Source organism: Micromesistius poutassou (assembly GCF_964030765.1).
Source record: "Micromesistius poutassou genome assembly, chromosome: 17".
Lineage (NCBI taxonomy): Eukaryota > Metazoa > Chordata > Actinopteri > Gadiformes > Gadidae > Micromesistius > Micromesistius poutassou.
This window is the reverse complement of record NC_140287.1, coordinates 13,142,792-13,164,634: the sequence shown is the minus strand read 5'-3', so window position 1 is coordinate 13,164,634 and position 21,843 is coordinate 13,142,792. Positions and strand designations below refer to the sequence as shown.

At 45.3% G+C, this 21,843-nt stretch overlaps 1 protein-coding gene across 1 annotated transcript in view; it reads left to right on the top strand.

The window, feature by feature from the left end:
- The window catches only part of aqr (aquarius intron-binding spliceosomal factor), a 54,524-nt gene that overhangs the window by 21,143 nt on the left and 11,538 nt on the right, over nucleotides 1-21,843 (top strand). The window contains exons 21-32 of the mRNA XM_084481615.1: nucleotides 680-921; nucleotides 1,364-1,513; nucleotides 2,425-2,494; nucleotides 4,575-4,685; nucleotides 5,066-5,175; nucleotides 7,817-7,952; nucleotides 9,847-10,056; nucleotides 13,366-13,503; nucleotides 13,627-13,698; nucleotides 15,638-15,825; nucleotides 16,659-16,830; nucleotides 20,444-20,614. Of these exons, the coding sequence (XP_084337741.1) occupies nucleotides 680-921; nucleotides 1,364-1,513; nucleotides 2,425-2,494; nucleotides 4,575-4,685; nucleotides 5,066-5,175; nucleotides 7,817-7,952; nucleotides 9,847-10,056; nucleotides 13,366-13,503; nucleotides 13,627-13,698; nucleotides 15,638-15,825; nucleotides 16,659-16,830; nucleotides 20,444-20,614 (1,770 nt within the window). The remainder of the gene's footprint in view (nucleotides 1-679; nucleotides 922-1,363; nucleotides 1,514-2,424; nucleotides 2,495-4,574; nucleotides 4,686-5,065; nucleotides 5,176-7,816; nucleotides 7,953-9,846; nucleotides 10,057-13,365; nucleotides 13,504-13,626; nucleotides 13,699-15,637; nucleotides 15,826-16,658; nucleotides 16,831-20,443; nucleotides 20,615-21,843) is intronic.

Here is a 21,843-nt window from a genome sequence, read left to right as displayed (position 1 = left end):
ACTACCAAGCAGCAGCACTCTGTGGGTGACCTTCTGATATACAACACCCTTCACCTTCCTTGCATTCTCTCTTCCCCCCTCTCCCATGCATACTGTAGGTTTGAGTTGCATCACTCAGGAGCCTGCTGTCTTACACGCTGGTGTTAAAATGACTTCCATGTCTTTCCTTTAAGTAGAGATGGTTAAGTGGGTGTTGATGTTTAATTTCTGCTTTTTTTTTTTTTCTTTGATCCATTTTCTGGCTGACTTCATAGCAAACCATTTAATTTGAAGGTCATTTCATTGAAAAATTTATATTTTTTGTCAGTTTTGTTTACGCCTATGTGTTAAAACGCAATCATTTCTGTCATAGCTGCTACAGTAGCGAACCCAAAGCTGTTTTGACGCAAACAGAAAAATATGCTTGAAAAAGTGATGCTCCTCTTCCTCGTCATTGGCGACGGACGTCAATGTTTTGATAGTGGTGGTAATGCACCATGATGTTTGCCAACAACCACCATAAAGATCAAGAAAAAGGTCTCTCCCAAGTGTTCTGCGCGAGTCTTTGAATTGTTCAAGGACATATTATATAAATGTGGATTACGGCTAATCTCCTCATGCAATTGGAGCCCTTGCTATGCATACAGTTCGAAAGGTACGTCACATGGCCCTTTTTGTTAACTTTATCCATCCACCCCAGGCTGTGCTGGAGACAATCAGGAACCTGATGAACACGGAGTGCGTCGTGCCCGACTGGCTCCACGACATCATCCTAGGCTACGGCGACCCCGGTAGCGCCCACTACTCCAAAATGCCCAATCAGATCTCCTCGCTTGACTTCAACGACACCTTCCTGTCCCTGGACCATCTGCGCTCCTGTTTCCCTGGTTACACGGTCAAGGTGGCCGAGGATAACCCCGAGCTGCAGGTGCCCCCGTTCAGGTGAGGGGTTGGTTAAACGTAATACGCTCACCTTTTGCCCTTGGACCGACCCATTGGTCCAGTGTTGAGCAAGCTTGCTTCAACCAGCTGTCTTGGTCTGTGCTGCAGTAGAATACATTGGCTAACTGCCCCCAATTACAGGAGTTTGAGCAGTTATTCTTGAATGTAGGTATTTTGTACCTGTGCGGTTTGCCGCCACGAACAAAGGAATTTTTAAAGCAACACAGCTACACATGCAGTCTAAACTGAGTGAAAGTATCGGAACTCCCAAAGCTCGCTAGACATTGTCTCCAATGGATAAATCGTCAAGCACTGCTGAGAATGGCTTTAATCAGTCACACCCTTAAATTGCTCCCTTTTCCCGTTGTGTTAAATTATTCATTGGTCGTTATCAAGCCTAATTCACTTTGTGCCCTTGGACTTTTTTGTGTGTGTGTTTTAGAATCAAGTTCCCTGTTCCAAACAAGGAGGACAAAGGCAAAAAGAGGAAGGCGGACGAGGAAGAGGAGGAATCGCCCCCCGACAAGATGCTGGTGGTCGTGCCCCACGTGCCCCTCAACCGCGGTCCCTATCCTTACAACCAGCCCAAACGGTAAGAGTCGAAGGGCCCACCTCTGCTCCCATAACTCAACTGCAGTGGCGACAGATATGGCGTAAGCCTCTCAATAGTGGGGTCACCCTTCGCTAATTGAAGAGGGTTGACTTCCTGTTCCAAGAAGGTCACAACTCATCGTCCCCATCATGCACATGTAATGCACACACACAAGAGCTCTGGTTAGAATTAGACCCAGCCAGATGTCTCTGGCCTCCATTCCAATACATGGCACATGGGCTCACTGCAATATAATGGCAAATGAAAATACCTACCTTTAGCATCGCCACTGTTAGCGCAACCGTGGCACAACCCTTAGCATCACCGCTGTTGGCACTGCCGTTGCTGTGTCTCTTTCTAATAATGCCAAAATATAGTATAAATGATACCAGTGCTTATCATCACCATTAAAGCCACCCATGCTGTTTCCATGTCTCGCATATTTGTTGCATATTTTAGCCTTGGCAAACACATGCTTTTCCCATTGGCTTCTTCACGCATGCTGGTTACTCGTATGGTTTGTTGGCTGCAGGCTGTTATATTACTGCTCTTTTGGAACATGTTAAGTGATATATTTGAGTATGTGTGAAGCTCGATGCATGAGGATGAATAGGGATGCCAAAAGAAACTGCTGTCCTTCAGTTAATGGAAACGCAAAATAAAGACCCTATTTATTGACTGAAGCATATTTCTTCTTTTTGAAATATCAGCATGATCTTATCAGTATCTTTGGAATGGGAGGGAATAGTAACGTCTGAGAATAAACACATGAGCAAGCTTACTATGTATAGTATCCTGCTTGGGTAGATAGTAGATATTTTCAAAATGTCAGCATCTGTCCATGATTTTCTATCATCTCATTGTCCTAATGTTAAACATGATGGCTTTTCTGTTCACCGCTCTTCTTCCAGGAACACCATTCAATTCACTCCCACTCAGATAGAAGCAATCCGCGCTGGAATGCAGCCAGGATTAACCATGGTAAGAGCATCTCTCCCTCCATACTCACTAAAGATACACTGTAGGGCTAACACCATTCTACAGCCGCTTCTGTTTGCTAAAGTCATCTAAACTAGTTACACATGATCAATATTTTTTCTAAATTACCTTAATAGGACCCGTAACAGCAAAACAAATGAGATTTTGTTAAAATCTGTAGCTGACAGATTATCCTGTATTAATTGAGTATTGGGACAAGCATTATTTATCATTATTTCACTCTCCTGTAATGTAATAGCCATAGTTGGATGGCCTGCAAGGCGAGCACATGTGAGGAACGGCGGATTTTAAAGATTTATTATCCGCACTGCCTGCTGCTGCTATCAAACTGTACCTAATTCCTCATAGATGTTAAAATGCACTTCGGGGAACCGTCCTTTGTATAAATCGACCATAGACAGCCAATACACAGGGCTGGCACACATAAAGCCTATACAGGCTTATCCCTATGGAGAAGTACGTAAGTGCTTGTTGCGTTCCAAACTTACGACCATAACCGCAGACATGTCATTCTGGCCCTGTATGGATAGCACTGGTGGTGGCAGCTCACCCAGGCTTGTTTGACAAACTGGCCATTCCCACTTGGTGAATGGTGGCTGGCACTGGGCTCTCATTCTGTGCTGTTATTTATTGTCCAATGAGAGGTGGTAAATATAAATCCGGCAGTCGTAAAAACAAGGCGCCGCTTTGCGCGTATCACACTCTAGTTTCATCCTCTCTCTCTCTCTCTCTCTCTCTCTCTCTCTCTCTCTCTCTCCTCTCTCTCTCTCTCTCTCTCTCTCTCTCACACTCGCTCTCACCCCTCTCTTCGCCTCCCCCCATACACTTTCTGTCTCCCTTCTCACAGCCCCTTAGTTCATGTGTAGCTTTGAGGAGTTTGTCTGTATCTCTTTCTCCACATCTCTATAATTCTCTTCTCCTCATTGTGTCCCTTTCATGTGTGTCTCTGAGTTGCTACACTGTATATCTCTCTGTATCTGCCCCCTCCTCTTCTAACCCTTTCCCCTCCTCCTTTCCCGACACCCCTCCCTGGCATGTGTCAGTGTCGTTAGCAGCCAAGACAGACCCCCGCCCCTCAGCCTTATCCTCCTCCTCCACCTCCTCCCCGCTCTCTCTGTTCGCCTGGTGTGCCTTTCATCTCGCTGAAATCAAGGAGCAGTTTATGTGGCGTGTTATACAGAGGAGTCTGCTAATTGTACTCCCAACTTATTTTTAGCTCACCCCGGGTAACACTGCACAAGGCTAAAATGTTTCATAAATATTCACCTAGTAGATTAGACGAGCATTATGCCCATAGTCGAGTACAAGGAAGGTTGTTGTTGTTATTATAATTAAATATGCCTATGGGTGGAGGGGTGTTATTTGGATAATGAGCACAAAAGGGATGCAAACTATATTCTGCGATATAATGCACTGCCCCCTTCCTCTGTGAAGGTGGCTCTGTGTTCTTGCATCCCTTGGGTTCTGACCTGGTGCACCGTGCACATAGCATGCTCCCAGGCAGGCTTAAACTGCACATGCATTGCTCGCTTCTCTCAGAAGAATGGTAGCACCGTCACGCACCACGACACCACCTAAAAAGGTTTACTTAAAGGCCCCCTATTTTACCATCGTCATCATCCCTGCCCTGTTACTTTGTGGCATCCTAAATTGGCGTGTCCACCTGGGTGTATTATGTATAGATAAGCCCAACAGTTGCTACAGTCCACTTGGTGGACTGATCATCTATCCAGCATACATCTAGGTTGACATTCCCACTTGTGATGTCACCAAGTCGCAGGGTAGTTGGCTTGTAATGGCTAATCACACTCACACCAGGTGTTCAAATAGGGGACCTTTAACTCAACCCAGTTTTGTAGAGTAAATTAATTGGGATCTGTGAAATATTTCCAAAATAATATTTTAAGATACCATACCTCAAATTGCCAGACACTCTAATATCCACAAGCATAAATTCTAAAAGAAAATAAAATAATCCCAACCCAAATGCATGCTCTGACCTGTTTTTATTTAGTGTGAACTATTCTGTTCCCTACGTGATCACCTCACCTCCATCCCACAGGTCGTGGGTCCACCCGGGACAGGAAAGACTGACGTTGCGGTCCAGATCATCTCCAACCTCTACCACAACTTCCCTGAGCAGAGGACCCTCATCGTCACACACTCTAACCAGGTAACACATGCTTCCACACTCCACCCACACAACCATTCAAATAACACCAGGGACGATCAATTTCCCTTAAATCAAAGATGGCAAAAGCCTTGGCAAATCAGCCTGATAATTTAAGCAAAACGATTATGTTCGCTTACATTGGTTTATGTTGTGTACCCCAGAATTGTTCAAAGTTTGTGAGTCCTCGGGCATCAATGGCTCAATACACTTTGGTTTTTTTGGATGCACATTTGCTAGTGTGTGTGTGTGTGTGTGTGTGTTCGTCCTCATGCTCTTCTTGCATGGATGAACAAGAGGTTCTTTCTGGTCACATGAGCTCATTCATAAGTCAAGTGGACCTTCCCTGTCTGACTGGGTTTCTGTGTACCCCCGACCCCCAGGCGCTGAACCAGCTGTTTGAGAAGATCATAGCGCTGGACATCGATGAGCGTCACCTCCTGCGTATGGGTCACGGAGAGGAGGCGCTAGAGACAGAGAAGGACTTCAGCAGGTGAGACTGGAGCCGGGCGGGGGGGGGGGGGGGGGGGGGGGGGCGCACGCACACACACACACACACACACACAGGACAAGCTCAAAAAAAATGTACAGAAATTACGGAAATGCTTATAATAACCTATCAAATAGAATGTACTGACAGTGAAACTCAGAAGAGAGAATACACACACACACAGAGACTACAAAGACACACAGAGACAAGAAAGACGAGCAGCTGTTCAGAGCAGTGTAAGTGCAGTGTGAGTGTAAGTGTGGATGGACCATACAAGCCCATCCACAGCCTGGGCAGCAGAGTCCTGCCTTTCTATCTATCCTCAAAAGCACTTAAGACGTCAAGAGTTTGGAGCGTGTTCTAATATTCCATTTAAAATCGCGTGAAAAGAGCAGAAATTTCAACCACTAAATAAACAAAACCACAGTGGCTGACAGCGTAGTTTGCTCCTCTTTTGATTCCCGTGCAACCCCAAAAACAAAGAATACTGAAATACATGGAGCAAGCATGGGCCTAGTTTGGTGAGTATTTTGGATTTCTCTTTGAAATCGTGTAAAGTGAGATGCCCTAGTAAGCACAAAGTTCAACCACTGAATCATCAAAACCACAGTGGTTGACAAAGTAGGTGGCTGCTGGTATGATATCTGTGAGTGTGTGTGTTCAAGTGTGTGTGAGAGATGCACCTTGAGGGACAGTGACTCAGTCCTGGCTAGTGAGTCATCAAGGAGCAGAAGGAAGGGATGCCTGTACGTACACTTGACTCCCTCAACCTGAGAGAGATGCATACACAGACAATACCTCAATACCTCAGCCTTAACTGACACATGACTGCAATCATACCCCCCATCGCATTGGTGCATGCATCACCCAAAACACGTCTCCCCTCCCCCGTAACTAACCACCCTCTCCTCAGAACAATTACGGGCCCTTTTGAATATAAATTGCCCGTTATCATTGAATATTAATTTAGCCTTTTCCATGCAGTTTCTATTTTTAAGTGCCTCGTAGCCTACATTCTTAATCACCATCTGTGGCATGGAAACACATCGCTCTTAGCGATGCTTAGAATAAGCAGATGCACAGCACCGCGCATGTCACTCAGATTTGCCACCCCGCTAGCAACCGGTGTGAAGCGTGGCATGGTGATGGATGGGGATCGCCAATGCACGCAATGGCGCACGCTTCGCCACACCTGTAAATTATGCAGCGGCTACCGGCAGAACCAAAAAGGGCAGAAGAAATGTAGCCGGAACAGAGATAGCTTAGCGATCACCCAAATGCTAGCATCCCCTAGCTGCCCCCCTCGATCCCTCTCTTTATCTACTATTCTGCTGCCACCCACTTTTTTTATTGACACCAAGGAGAAGGCAAGCAGAGCTCTCTGCCCTGCCTCACAAAGGTGAAAGGCTGCGGCAGCATTAATTAGCGTATTAATTAATTAATTAACGTATCCTTGATGGTTCACACTGAATAGCCTGTGTGTTTAACGAGAGGTGGCGTGTGAACAGCTATGGTGGAGACTGTATTGGGTGCTCTATTAATCGTCATGGTAACAACTGCAGCTATAACGTCAATTAAGTTTTCGGTCTAAGGCTGTGAAAACCAGTGTGAAGGACTTTTGGGGTTCTAGGGTTCTTTCTTATTGACGGTGCGCCAGTTCTAAAATAATGAAGAATCGGTTTCTATGTATTCAGCAAAAGAAATGCAACCAACTTTTTAGATTTAGCTACAGTCTACTCCGCAGTCAGTGACTAAGTATAACACCGCACCTTACATTGTTTTATTGGGTTTTTTGGACTACAAACTAAACAATCGCTGCCAACGCATAATGCTGACAAACAAAAGTTGTTAGAAAATGCAGACGCATATACCATTTTTATTTAAGTTCCTGTTCCGGTCCTGACAGAGCGCATCACTGGCTTTGTCATACTGGGAAAGGTCACTCCACACACATATTGAATTGTACCCAAGCCAAGCCAGGCACGGCCATGCCAGGAAGGACCGTGTCTGAGTAACCTGCTGACTTTGGGACCTTGGCGAGGAGTCTAAAAATAACATGTTTAACATTTGAAACAGCATGTTCCCCTGTATTTGTGCATCATGGCACATGGTTATTCGTGGCACCTTTGCATCCATCTCTGTGTGATGTTATCCTAGCTTATCACACCTATAGGAGATATATCCCCCTTAGGTTGTGCAGTAGAACATGAGCGTCAGGCAGAATTAAAGGCGGTCCAAAGCACATGTACAAAGCAGTCCATGTTCTATTTCAGCATTTTGTGTCGTACCTTTGCCTACATTTCTGGAGACGCTACTACGTCACAAGGAGTCATTTTATGCAGTGGTTACAATGGGGTTTAATTAGAGATTATGCTTAAAATAGCTGTATCAACCATAAGCATCAGATATTGTTGAATTTCCATATGGCAACTCTTGTCATATGGAAATTCAGTATTGACAACGCATTCAATTGTGGTAGTCGCTGCTTGGGCTGTGATATCTTTTGCAGGGATTGCTGTTCTAATGTGATCACTCAGGGGCTAACCTAGCTTGGTGTTGGCAAGCTATTGCAGGTATGGCTATGATCATCTGTTCACACCAGTGCTAACCTAGGGGATGTGATGTGTGTGTGTGTGTCTTTCAGGTATGGGAGGGTGAACTATGTCCTGGCTAGAAGACTGGAGCTGCTCGGGGAGGTGGGAAGGCTGCAGGAGAGCCTGGGTGTGCCGGGAGATGTCTCCTATACGTGTGAGACCGCCGGACACTTCTACCTCTACCAGGTAACCCACAGACGCACTCTTACTTACTCCTGTTAACCCGGCACCTGTACATGTAACTTTTCACTTGGGTTCATGGGTTATTTGACGCCATGAGTGTCTAAACAATTAAAACTCATCAACCCAGGGTATTATTCCTCATTAAAATGAGTGTGTGAAAATCCAATTTTGAGCAAAACAGCAGCTGCAGTGAATATGTTGTATAGTGTAGGTGTCACTTTCATGAGGACAACTTCTCCCTACAGTGGTGTTACAACCTAAATTTAAATTAAGCAATGTCAAAGCGGATGGTATGCAGTTGCCAGATGCCTGAAATGTTTTGTGTTGTTTTATCTTTATGTATTTCATGTCACGTGAGCGTTTGCAGTAGAAAATGTGTAAGACACACATTTCTTTGTGTTATGCCTTTCGATTCCTAGTCACTGCAACATGGTGTAAAGCTGCTGTTCTGTGTGTCGTTTGTCATCAGACTTAAAAAGTCCTCGGGCAATTCTACACAGAACACTGCGATAGCTCTGTCACCGCACAATCCGCCAGTGGCTCTTATGGCACAGAGCTGACTTTTCCTGAATAGCTGAACATTGATAACCATATAGAGAGGCCCGCGAGAAGGCAGAAAGCCGAACACCGTTTTATACTCCCATCGTAGATCTTCATACTGCTGATCCACGCGGTTTGGCCTGGTTTATTTATACCGGAGCACATCCAGTTACCCATACCAAACTTCCTTTATCCGAAGGGGCCACCGCTTCTCCATCTGCCCAGTCGATGTACACCCGGATAATATCCTTCGGTGTTTATTCTCGTCCACTAATTATCGCTCTCCTCTTGGGGCCCCAGGAAGAATAAAAAGCCACTGCAGACAATTGCTTCCTCACAGTGCAGCGCATCATTAGGAGGCCCTTAAAATAGACGTCTGTAGCAGAGGAGGAACTGCGGGTGTACCTTGTGTCTCCTCCGTGCCCGTCCCTGGGAGTGTGAGTCTTTTATGTAATGGCTCGCAGGATGCGGCAGTAGAGGAATGCCACTGATGCAGTGCAGTCAGTTGAATAAGATACGAGATTTGATTGAATAGAATTTCATAAAGTGTGTAAGGGGTGGGGTGGGGAGCCAGATTTGTGTGTGTGTGTGTGTGTGTGTGTGTGTGTGTGTGTGTGTGTGTGTGTGTGTGTGTGTGTGTGTGTGTGTGTGTGTGTGTGTGTGTGTGTGTGTGTGTGTGTGTGTGTGTGTGTGTGTGTCAAATTACATGTACATTCATATTTTTTTGGCCTATGAATATGCCAGCCATTGTCAATGGCCGGGCTGTCATAGATCCTGCAGGACATCTTAATGACATTAACTAGTTATTAAGTGAGGTAATTTACATCACCTATTACCAATATCATCCTAAATGATGGCACTAATTTATACCTCCATTGTTATGAAGGTCATAACAATGGAGGTCCCCTTCTTTCCTACAGTAACTGTTATTATTTTATTATACATTGCATAAAAAAATAATCGCTGCTCCACCATTGATCAGTTTTTTTTGATAGAGGTGTTGCCCGGCGGCCATAACGGCACCTTTGGGCGGATGGTAACACATTTGTCACACCAATTAACCACTGTTTGTTTTTAAGGTGTTGTTTAAGGTTATTTATAGAGCAAGGTTGTCGTTTACATCCTTTTTTCAGTTTGATCAGTTTTACTTTTATCAGTTTTACACTTGGTGTGTGTGTGTGTGTGTGTGCGCGCATACATTTGCGTGTGTACATTGTACACACATTTGTGTAGCTTTCCAAGTTGAGCTTGTGCTGATGTTTGTTAGTAAAGGTAGCCTGAGTGGTAATGTGTTGCCAGGTCAGACCGCTAACACCCTGGAGGGGGGGCTGCTGCCTCTACCCTATCCCCACCGCAGGTGATCTCTCGCTGGGAGCAGTACATGAGCAAGGTCCGGCCCAAGCAGGGCAAGCAGGTGGAGGCTGAGGCGGTGGCCGCCCACTTCCCCTTCCACGAGTACTTCTCCAACGCCCCGCAGCCTGTGTTCAAGGGATCCACGTATGAGGAGGACATGGACATCGCTGAGGGCTGCTACCGCCACATCAAGAAGATCTTCACCCAGCTGGAGGTAAACACAAACACACCAGACACAAGAACACAAACACTAGCACATCTTCAAGTCTTCGAAAAATAACGTACGTGACAGGAGAAGGAGAGTCTAATGGTTCAGGTGTTTGACTCCAAGCCGTCGACCCGTTAACTGCCGAACCCCTACCTACATTACATGCAAAGTTGGTTTGGATAAAAGCATGCTGAAGGACAGTTGTTGTGAATTGTACAATCACACACACATCAACATACCGGCAAACAGATGGAACTACACATACTTCCCCTGTAACGGTTTCGCATAATCAGACAAACAGCCACAAATATGCAAATTGAATGTCAGCTGGTTTTCCCTGACTCTCCAGGACAGGTAGCCAGCTGTGTGTCCAGGTATGTCTGGTCCCTGCCTGCTCCTAATTCCCGTCTCACGTCAACATGGCATTGCCTGGACATATTAATACGGCTACCACTACATAAGCTGTTCTTGTATTTCCCCATCACTGCATCGTAAGAGGGATTTATTGGATACATTAGGTATTTACAACAGGTGTGATTTCAAGTTAAGAAACGCTAAGCCTAATGGCGGAGGTTTTGATTAAAAAAAACATATTTTTACTCTGGTTTCTGGGGCAGGATAGTCTTTTGGTGTTTGACATCTAACCTAGAGGTTTTTCGATTCAAACACCAATGTCAGAACTCTACCTGTAGGCATCCTTGAGCAAGAAACCCAACCCCTACCTGCTCTGTAATGATATCTCAAAATAGATTCACTGTATGTCACTTTGGACCCAAGCGTCTGCTAAATTGCTTAACAGTGAATCGTTTATTTTGCAATTGTTCCCCGTCCCAAGGATGTGCTGTCATTCCCGACTCAAGAAAGGCACAACAATAACGCAGCAGATTTATGGGGGGATGGCGAAGGCCTCTGGAGAAGCAATATAAAAGTTATTGGCCGGATGTAATATCTCCACACACATGTGTTGACCTTGCTTTCTCCTGCCATTCCCCCTCACCCACCCTCCTCACCTTCCCTCCTCCTGCTGTATCACTGCATCAGACACCGGGCTCTAGAGCCAGGTCCGCACCCCGCCCATGCTGCACTGCATCCGTTTTTAGAGATGCCACTCCTGTCTCTCTCGCTCTCGCTCTCGCTCTCTCTCTCTCTCTCTCTCTCTCTCTCTCACGCTCTCACTCACTCACTCACACCTCCCTACACACCTGCAGGAGAGAGGAAGCGGAATGCGGATGAATCTGCCTGCCCCTCCCCTTCTCCCTCACCTCCTTTTTTTTTTTTTTTTTTTTTTGTGTATTTTTGCTAGCTAAACTGGATTTGGAACACGGCGCTTTTCGATGAGCCCGCAAGAACACTGTGGCTGTGTGTTTTTGAGTGCAGTCGTGGCGTACGGATAGAGCAGGCACATACAGGGGACGGAAGGACATACTGTGTCTGCTGCTGCTAGACAGTCCTCCTCCCCCCCCCCCCCCCCCCAGCAGTCACTCTGTCTTCTTACTGTCATTGTTCACCACTCTTCAAGAACACTTTCTCCCTTTCTCTCCTGGCCCACTTGTCGTGTGTGTGTGTGTGTGTGTGTGTGTGTGTGTGTGTGTGTGTGTGTGTGTGTGTGTGTGTGTGTGTGTGTGTGTGTGTGTGTGTGTGTGTGTGTGTGTGTGTGTGTGAGAATCCTTCCATTCTCATGGTTTCACTTCACCCTTCATCTGCTCTGGAGCCTCCAGGGTGGTAAAAATAGAGCTCATCAATGTTGCATGTTTTGATCGGTTTAATATTTATGTTAAAATAGTAACACATCAAATATTTATGCCCTGACATCCTTAGTCTCTCTCTCTCTCTCTCTCTCTCTCTCTCTCTCTCTCTCTCTTTTATATATATATATTCCCTAATCCATTCCCTAATCACAGCATGAGTTTCATGCTGCTATGATATCAGCAAGCTCCCTTTTAAAGTCATCAGGCATCCTTTTTAGTGTGGCTGGATGGGTTTAATAGCAGAGTAAACAGCCTTCCCCCCAGCTCACCCGACCCCAACATGCCTGGTAAGAGGATCCGCCTTGAAGTGCGTTCAGGGCTCGTATCGAACGGTAACCCACACCCGGTACTCCTCCCTTTCTCCTCCCAACCTCCCACCCCCGGCAGCCGCCAAGGATATGGGAAAGGGAAGAGTGAGGTGCGTGGAGTCCCATTAGGTGGAGAGATTGTGTTCATGATTGGGATGGGGGGGTTTGGGACATAGGACCCCCCCACCCCCCGGCCACCCCTCAAATAACTGGGCTTGCGGAGTGTATTATTCAGAGTGTTTTCCAGTTGCATCTGCCAAGACAGACAGCTACCGCCATCCCTGCACCCATGCATACACATACTTTGCTTTGTTCATGTCTTCATGCTTTGCCAACCCCTTGTTGCTATATATAGCTTTTCTGACCCATGCAAGATGCATCCTTCAAACATGCTCTGCACATGTTTACACATGTTGCACGTTGTTCACAAAGTCTGCTGCATGCTGGAAGGCCTGAATCATTCTCACTCCTTAAGGTTCCAGCCTTCAGGCCTGGAAAAGAGAGCGCTCTATCAAAGTGCTGTCTTTCCAAGCATACAGGTCATGGAAGGATCTGATGGGCTTTTGTTTTTTTTCACGATTGGGTGAAAACATTGTCATTATTACATTGGTAATTGAAATAGAGCCGCTTCCATGTATGTATTAACAGTGTTTCGTTTGGGAACAGTAGTGGACATTGATGTATGGGTTGTGTTTTAATCCAAATACTGAGGTGAACCTCTCTTCTATGACGATCTGGTAGTATTACTTTACTTTTCCTCAGATAATGACGCTATACATCACTTTCACAGGGTGTCAAACATAATCAGCTACAAATGGTTGGAGGAATGGAACTGTAAATGCAATTAACGTTCTCTAAACCCCTACCTCATACGCCAGTGGGAGCCAAACAGAAACCATGTCACTTTTTGTAAGAGGATTGAGCGTGGGGCAAATTTCTGACCCCATTAGCGGAATTTTTTTTTCCAGAGGAAGATTTGTCGGCTACTTTGCAGCTGGGTTGTAAATCACATACCTTTCGTATCAAGCCCATTGACGCTCCATCTAAGATGTGTTAGGTAGCAAACACATTTATTTCCAGTGCTGATAACACTTTAAATGCCAGGCGGGAAATTCAGGTGTTACAGGACCAAAACGTTGTCACTGCGAGTAGCAGGAGAGATTCAGAAATCGCTGTAGATAATAGAAATCCTTCTTATCGATTATTGCTTCTTACTTATAGCTCCTCCACCCTTCCATTTCTTCCTTTACCTCCTGCAGGAGTTCAGGGCCTTTGAACTGCTCAGGAGTGGGTTGGACCGCTCCAAGTATCTGCTGGTGAAGGAGGCCAAAATCATCGCCATGACCTGCACGCACGCTGCCCTCAAGCGCCATGACTTGGTGGAGCTGGGCTTCAAGGTAGGCTCCCGCAACCCACGGACAACCACTAATTCCAAACCACTTAAGACTGAATTACTTATGTTTAAACGTTAAATTCTGTTCAGTTTTTTTAAGTTGATCCTATGTTTTTGACCCCTTCAGTACGACAACATCCTGATGGAAGAATCGGCTCAGATTCTGGAGATCGAGACCTTCATCCCTCTCCTCCTACAGGTAATTAAGATTTGAGGCCACTATGATGTATAGAAAATGACAACATGCAAGCTTAAGCACTTAAAAATCCTAATGATAAACTGTCTTAGTCCCCCTCTTAGACATACACTCAGGTTGTTTCCTCACAATTAAGTGCGCTAAATGTATTGGCGTCCTGATATCACTTCCTAGCTCCCTCCTCCCCCACTCAGCGTGAGGGCATCTCTGCCACCCTGCTCGCTCTCTCTGCAGATGATGTTCTGATTAATGATGCTTGAGCCGAGTAATGGGGCCTGTCTTTGGCGCTGGGCCCTTAATTGTGTGAGAGTCCAAATGCATGTTTACCGACGAGGGTATTAAGCACACTAGCCAGTCCAAGGACCTCCACGGGTACCTCCCTTCCTCTCCCTCCCTCCATCGCCTCCTCCCTCAATCCTACCCTCCTCTGCCTCTCTCCTCCTCCCCTCCTTTCTCTGCTCCCCTCCTTCTCTTTCCTCCCTCCTCCCATTCCATCTTGTCCTCTTCTCTCCCTCCTCTCCCTATGCCCGCCAACCCCCGCGTGACGATGCCATGCTACAAAGCACTTATTCCTTCTCGTCCTCCTTCTGTTGCATCACATTTTAGACCCTCTCTGTAAGCTCTTATCGGTGATTAAAACCAGTACAGGGCTTATTAAGGTTTGTGTGTGTGGTGTGCGTCTGGGGTCACACTTCAATTAACCCTTTCGTTAAATTACCAACAGCACTGCAGTAGTCACATGTTGGCCTGTCTGTGTGGAACTAAATAAGTGGACAATGTGCAGTTGCCTGGAAAAACATTGGTTCACATTAGCTCAAATGGAAAATTGAAAAATGTAATTGTTTTATCTAAACACTATCAAGGTAGGACAGTTGAAACAGAGCTAGCTGGGACACATACACATATACACATGCCTACACACATTAAACTGTAAATGAATGACTGAAGTAAAAGTAAGACTCAACACCACCGTCCTCTGCAATATACTTTTTTAAATGGCAGCAGAAGAAAAAATTACAGTTTTGGTAAATTTTGTGAACTGAACCATTGTCTTAATACACTAATTCACCCCAATCTTGAAAGATTGATAATTCCTCTTAATTATACCCATGCGTAGCTCTGTGGCTGCTTGTTTCTTTGGAACCATGCACAAGTAACCAACCAGATGCTCGCGGCACGGTTGACAATCAAAACAGCGGAGTGAGTTAAACAGGTGGTGCAGCTGTGACGTGATAGCTGGCATCTCGTGTCAGTTGAAATGCTCGCCACCACCAGCTGCCCAAATAGGTCAACCTTAGTCAGAAAATATTTGAGATGGGGAGCCAAAGGGATGAAGACGCTCATCTGAAGAAGTGGGAAGAGTGATCCGAGATGCATAATGTGTCATCCTCTCCTCCCGCCATCCCGTCCCCCCCTCATTAATGGTTAGTTCCTGTTAAATTGGAAATGTGATGATTTAATTATTCAGCAAGTCATGAAGGAGCACTAAAATACCCCATGACTCTGCTGAGGTGTCACATAGCAAGGCACGGAATATGTCACAGAAATGGAGACCTGTCTCTTTGCCTTCTGTGTCCATCTTCCCCCCCAAACCTCTCACCACTGCCTTATTAACAATCCCAAAAAATGAGGTGTCTAGTTTATAACGTATTCTCCCTCCAGAGACGGGTTTGGAATCGACAGGTAAAGAGATCATTAATTTCCCACAGATGTGCTCAATTTGTCCAGAAGCAGATTGTTCATTAGAGGCTTACAGTGAAGCCTGTTTTTGTATCTTATTCCATGGAACAAACTCATTATAAAGACATCTGAAAAAATAAAAAGTACTTTCTATCAATTTACTGCTTTTGATGAGTAGCAATGCAATCATTGAGGGCCTTCCTGTTTTCGCACTGGATAAGACCATACATCTAGATTCACTGTACAACTCGACTTCTCGTAGAACCCAGCGGACGGCTACAGCCGGCTGAAGCGGTGGATCATGATCGGGGACCACCACCAGCTGCCCCCCGTCATCAAGAACATGGCCTTCCAGAAGTACTCCAACATGGAGCAGTCCCTCTTCACCCGCTTCGTCCGCCTGGGGGTGCCCACCGTGGACCTGGACGCCCAGGGCCGTGCTCGCGCCAGGTCGGTCATATCGTGATTGATTCTTCAACGCCGTCAGGGCTAATGGTCATTATTGATTCTCAATGATTGGTTGTAGGACATGGAGGGTAGTGTCCCTGGGGGGCGGAGGATGGGTAAGTGGCTAGGTTGTGCTGGCCTCCAGCCAAAATATACTGGGTCGTCACCCAAATGTTTTCCTTGAGCAAGATACCCTTATCGCTACTTGCTCCGATGTCTGAATACACTGCAAGTGTTTTTGGATAGAATCCCATGAATAATTATGTTGTGATACTGAAATAATTGTTCAAAGGAACCTTGAAAAGATATTTTTTAAAGCTGCCACATCGAAACAGTTCTAGAAGCAAACTGTTCTTAATAAGTAACCGCAATAAGACTGGCACAACATTAATTAGATAAACATGACTTGGTCTTTAAGAGTCAGACCGTGAACTGGAGACTATTATCTGTAAATGATGTCTGCCAACCCTGGGGGGGTTGGTGTAACAGCGATATGTACCATTAACTCTCAAGGCCTCTTATTACACTATGATATAAAATCATACCCTTGCCACCAAGCCGTAAAATAAAGTACAATAAAGTGGCTCATTTAGGGGATCAAAAATAAATATAACAATAAAATAAATATATACGTATGTGGGGCTTTATTATTACACACAGTGACTTTAATGGACATATTTTCATGTTCGATTAAGTTAAAATTAGACAGTGAAGAATTTGTTTGTGTGAACCCTAGAAAATGGCACCTACTTACTGTTGTACATCCTCTAAAGAAGGCTGCTTTTTCGTCAGTCTGGTGGAATGTTAATGTTCCCCCCCACCCTATGTCCTCACAGCCTGTGTAAGTTGTACAACTGGCGCTACAAGCAGCTGGGGAACCTGCCCCATGTCCAGCAGCTACCCCAGTTCCAGGTGCCCAACCCGGGCCTCACCTACGACTTCCAGCTGGTCAACGTGGAGGACTTCAATGGAGTGGGAGAGTCTGAGCCCAACCCCTACTTTTATCAGGTCAGTAACACGGGTCTTTAATGTGGATGCACAGATGTGCACACACACATATCATGTGCGCACAGTGCTATTTCTAAAACACACACGCACATGCACACACACGCACATGCACATATGTGCACACACACACGTTATATCAACAATATATCAGGCATACAACGGCACATGTTTTTTCAATGCATTCAAAGGTCCAGTATACGTTCAAACTCACTCTGTACTCCACTGCAGCATGAAACAACCACTCTCTCTTTCTCTCTCTCCTCTCTTTAGGTTGTAATAAAAGTCCTCATTAATTTTTCAAAAGGCTGCAGCATGTGATATGTACTTATCTCTGGTAGTGTGGCGCCCATTGATTGCTGCTGATGCTAAGTTCACCGGGTTTGTCCTCTGATGATGTAACTTCTACTATGCTTGATTTTAAACTCCAAACTGTTTTTTGGGCATTTTCTGATTCTCACAGAAAGGATTTACACCACATTGATGGAAGGATGAGTGAGCTATGCATTGATGTACAATCAATCAATTGGTAAAATACAATAGATACAATATTGTGAAGAAATGGGTAGGAAAACCAATGCAGTAATGGCAAGTGGCCATGTTTAAGCTGAAGTTCTGCTTACAATACATCACAGAACAGCTTCAACACTAGCATAGGGATCTCTCATTCCCCAGTGACTTGATGTTGTTCTCAAATTTGTGTGTGTGTGTGTCGAGGAACAGGATCACATTAACCACTCTCCATTTGCCTGTTGCCATTTTCAGTTCCCCAAGGGACCGGCATCATTGAAATGTTCCCCAACAGTACACACACGTAGGCTTATTCAAACACACAACACATACATACACTTATCTAAAAACACACAGATACAAAAGCCAACACACATGCACACACACTTGGTCAAACACCAACACACACACTTTTGAAGGAATCCAGGGAGGTAAATTGGACACTGCCGATGTAATCGCCGGCAGTGAATTCTGTCACAGCTGTACAAATACTGCCATGACCTCTCCATGCATACACATTACCCCCCATTCACAGAACAATATACACACGACACCCACCCCACACACATATATACACACACACCTTGGCTAGTGCTATTAGCCCAAGAACATCCCAAGACACTTCATTGGCCACTAGCAACAGGAGTCAACCAGCGGCCATCTATGGCTCATTTGCCAGAACTAATTTTACACCCCTTCTCCCTCTCCACTGTTAACCGCACAATCTAAGCCCCTCACTGAATGGTGCTTAAGGAATCATGTTCCTTTAGGCCACGTCTTCTCATTGAAAACAAATACAACGATTTGTTTATTCATCTACGTTATTAAACCACGCCACGGACAAAAATGTAATTTCACCCCTTGCCTCTTCTATCCTCCATTTTGCAAAGCCTTAACTTTACTCAGAGAGTAAGTGGTGTAAGTATGGAAAGAGATACCCCCAGAGCCCAGTCTGGTTCCTGTTGTGTCTCTCTCTACCATCTCTCGCACTCACGCTCTCTCTCTCTCTCTCTCTCTCTCTCTCTCTCTCTCTCTCTCTCTCTCTCTCTCTCTCTCTCTCTCTCTCTCCATACACACTTTTGCTCTTTGTCAGCCTCGGTTTTCCTCTCGCTCGCTCTTCTTTGACACTCTCTGTCCCCGCAGACCGCGACACGTAGCCCTGGGTCATTGAGTCTTAGCAGCATCCACAGGAGCAGGCGCCGAGCCTGGGCCTGATCTGTCGGTTGTCATGGTTACCAGAGTTCTCCCGGGTTTGCCGGGGCATTGATCGCATCCATGTTAAACAGAGTCGCGGGACGGACAGAAATGGAGGCGTTTTGTTGTGTTTTTTTTTTTATCTTACCCAGAGGCAGTCACAACAGCTTCTCTTTTTTATTGAGGTCCAGAAATCGGCGCTGGTAATCATTGCTATGATTAGGGTTTTTTTTGTGGGGGGGTTTGCACCAGGTAATTGAGGGGCATAGGAACAAAGGCGAGTGTGGTTTTGATGTGTCCTCTGATGTGGCTGGCTCTGGGTTTGTTGACCACGGCCCATGAATTATTCTAAAAGCCCAGATGAGAAGCTGTGGCGTGGGCCTTAATTGAAACTATGTGAATAATGCATAATGTTGTTGTTTTTTTTAGGAAAAATAGATTGAGGGGGTAGAGGTCAAATTCTAGCTCTGCTATGTTGACCTGGTGGGAGAGGAGGGGTTGAGTTAGGATCCTCCTTTTTCCAGTTTAATATCTAGATCACGCCGGCTGGGGTATCAAAATTGCCTACCCTCGCTTTAATGTTATCAAGTATAGATGACAGGATGTTTCTGAAGGATGATTCACCGAACATGAGATTAAATCGTGATTTTAATCAACCCTTTTGAAATCATAAATACAGTAAAAAAATAATGATGTAATGAGATTTGGCACCCCTGTTGCTTTGATTCAGTTGAAATCCGTCACAAGATAATTTCTGATCATTGATGCATAAATTATAGGGATAAAATACTGCCGAAGAATTAAGTGATGAAACGGTTTGCAAGACCTAATCGTTTGTCACTGTTTTAAAACCAGCTCATTGCAAATCCTTCCTTTATAAGAATCACTGGAAAAGTGTTAACGCTTAACCAGCTTTTCAATTGGCCTTTACGTCATTCTTCTTACATAAAAATGAGAAACTCTATCTCAGCTGTACAACAAAAATAAGGGAGTTTCCATTGTTTAATTAAACCATTATCATGATAAGAAGTCAAGCCTTTGACTAAGGGGGCACAGGCTTGGTTGAGAGAGTAAGTCAATGTGTTAGGTCTAGGTTTAGCCTGTTGAAAGGTGAAAATTAGACGGGGCCATTGGGGGGGGGGGGGAGGGGAGTAGGACGCCAGCAGGGAAAACAGGACTTGGTGCGCAGCTGGCCTTGGTGTGCAGCTGGCGAACGTGACTGGGTTTTATATGTTTTGGGTTATATTTTCTGTGTGTGTTTAAACGCTTTCAAACCAAGCAGTGGTGGCCCAACCCTACCAGTGCATTTGAATGGATGCTGTAGCCACCCTGAGGTTCAGGCAGGGTCCAACAGGCTTAGGATAATACTGTATAGGTATTACGTCCACACAAGAACCAACAAAGGGGCTTATTACCCACACTTTCCCCGCAGTATTTCTCTCAAAGCATGACCAGAAATTGGCTTTATTTATGTATAACTTTTTTTGTACAAACCCTTTAAGTTCCCATAAAATGTAAAAGAGTTCTTAGCTCCAAATGTGGTTCCCTATCATTTAATTACTTCAATACTACAATATAGACAAAATCCCTTCCACATTTAGAAAAGCTATGCAGACATCTCACAAAGGACATTTGAAAAGTACCATTTGCCGTCCGTTGGACAGGGCCTTTGTATCTATCCAAAAAGGCACCATTCTAATTTGATCATTTTATGTATGTCCGGAAATACCAATATAACTTGGTAACTAATTCCAATCTAGATCCAGACTGTCCCAGATTAAAAAGCAGCGCACCTGACCCACAGCACCATCTCAACGAAGAAACACTGCTCCCAATCTCTCCTACTGACCTGTCACCACCTACTGTACCCACACATCGTCCTCAACGTCTTCACTTGTCTCCCGGCATACAGAACCTGGCGGAGGCAGAGTACACGGTGGCTCTCTTCATGTACATGCGCCTGCTGGGCTACCCCGCCGACCGCATCAGCGTGCTCACTACCTACAACGGGCAGAAGCACCTGATCAGGGACGTCATCAACCAGCGCTGCGCCGGGAACCCCTTCTTCGGGCAGCCCAACAAGGTAAGCAGGCGTCGGAGTAAAGCCGAGAGTTGGGAGTGGCTGAGTCGAGTGTTTTGTAAGGAAATAAGAATGAAATGGAGAGAGAAACGTGAACGTTTTCTATTTCTTATGGTTGAATTGCTGGTAGTTAACATGTGGTTATGTGGGTCATATTCATAACTATGTCCTGGTTGCCTCATTAATTAAAAAACACACCCTCTGTGTCATTTTAATAACATATTTTAATAGGACATCACTGGAAGACAAAAACAAATACCCACACACAAGCACATCACTCAAAGAGCTACACAAACAAACAACATAATACACAATTTTATCATGTATGTGTTTGAAGAATGCATGAAACTACACCACATACACACATTCCTAACACCTCATGAGAGTTGTGCATGTTTTGCATCCTGTCAAGGAGCTATGCTGCTAACTCCCCCCTGTGCCGTGGGAAGCTTTCAGACATGCAAGTGTAGCGGGAGAATTAAACAACACACACAAACACACTACAGACCTCAGTGTCTGCAGTCTCCCCGCATTTACCGTCAAACCTCTGATCCTCTGGTATGCTCCTCCTCCAGTGCCACACTCTTGTGTATACATATGGTGTGTGAGACGCAATGAGCTGGAAGTGTGTGTGTGGAGTATTACATATTCCATTGAAATACCTTTGGTTCAATTGACCTACAGTGGTCACATTTAATAGAATAATAAATAACAAAATAGCCAGATATGAACTCAGGAAATCCATCAAGTTGGCCAAGAGACAGTACAGAGAGAAAGTGGAGTCATATTACACAGGATCTAACACCAGAGATATGTGGAGTGGGTTAAGGACCATCACAGATTATAAAGGAAAGAGCCAAAAAGCAGAGGTCTCTGTTTCTCTTGCAGAAGAACTAAACATCTTCTATGCCCGGTTTGAGACTCCCATCAGATCAGAGGTTCTGCTAGAACAAGACTGCTGCCCTTTTCAGGTATCTGTGACCGATGTGTGCAAATCTTTCAGAAGAGTGAATGCACATAAAGCTCCAGGACCTGACAACATCCCGGGCCGTGTTCTCAAGGCCTGTGCTCGGCTGAACTGGCAGAGGTGTTCACTGACATCTTCAACCTCTCCCTGTTCCAGTCTGTTGTCCCCACAAGCTTCAAGAGGGCCACCATTATTCCAGTCCCTAAGAAACCATCAGCGAGCGGCCTTAATGATTACCGCCCAGTTGCGCTCACCTCTGTTGTGA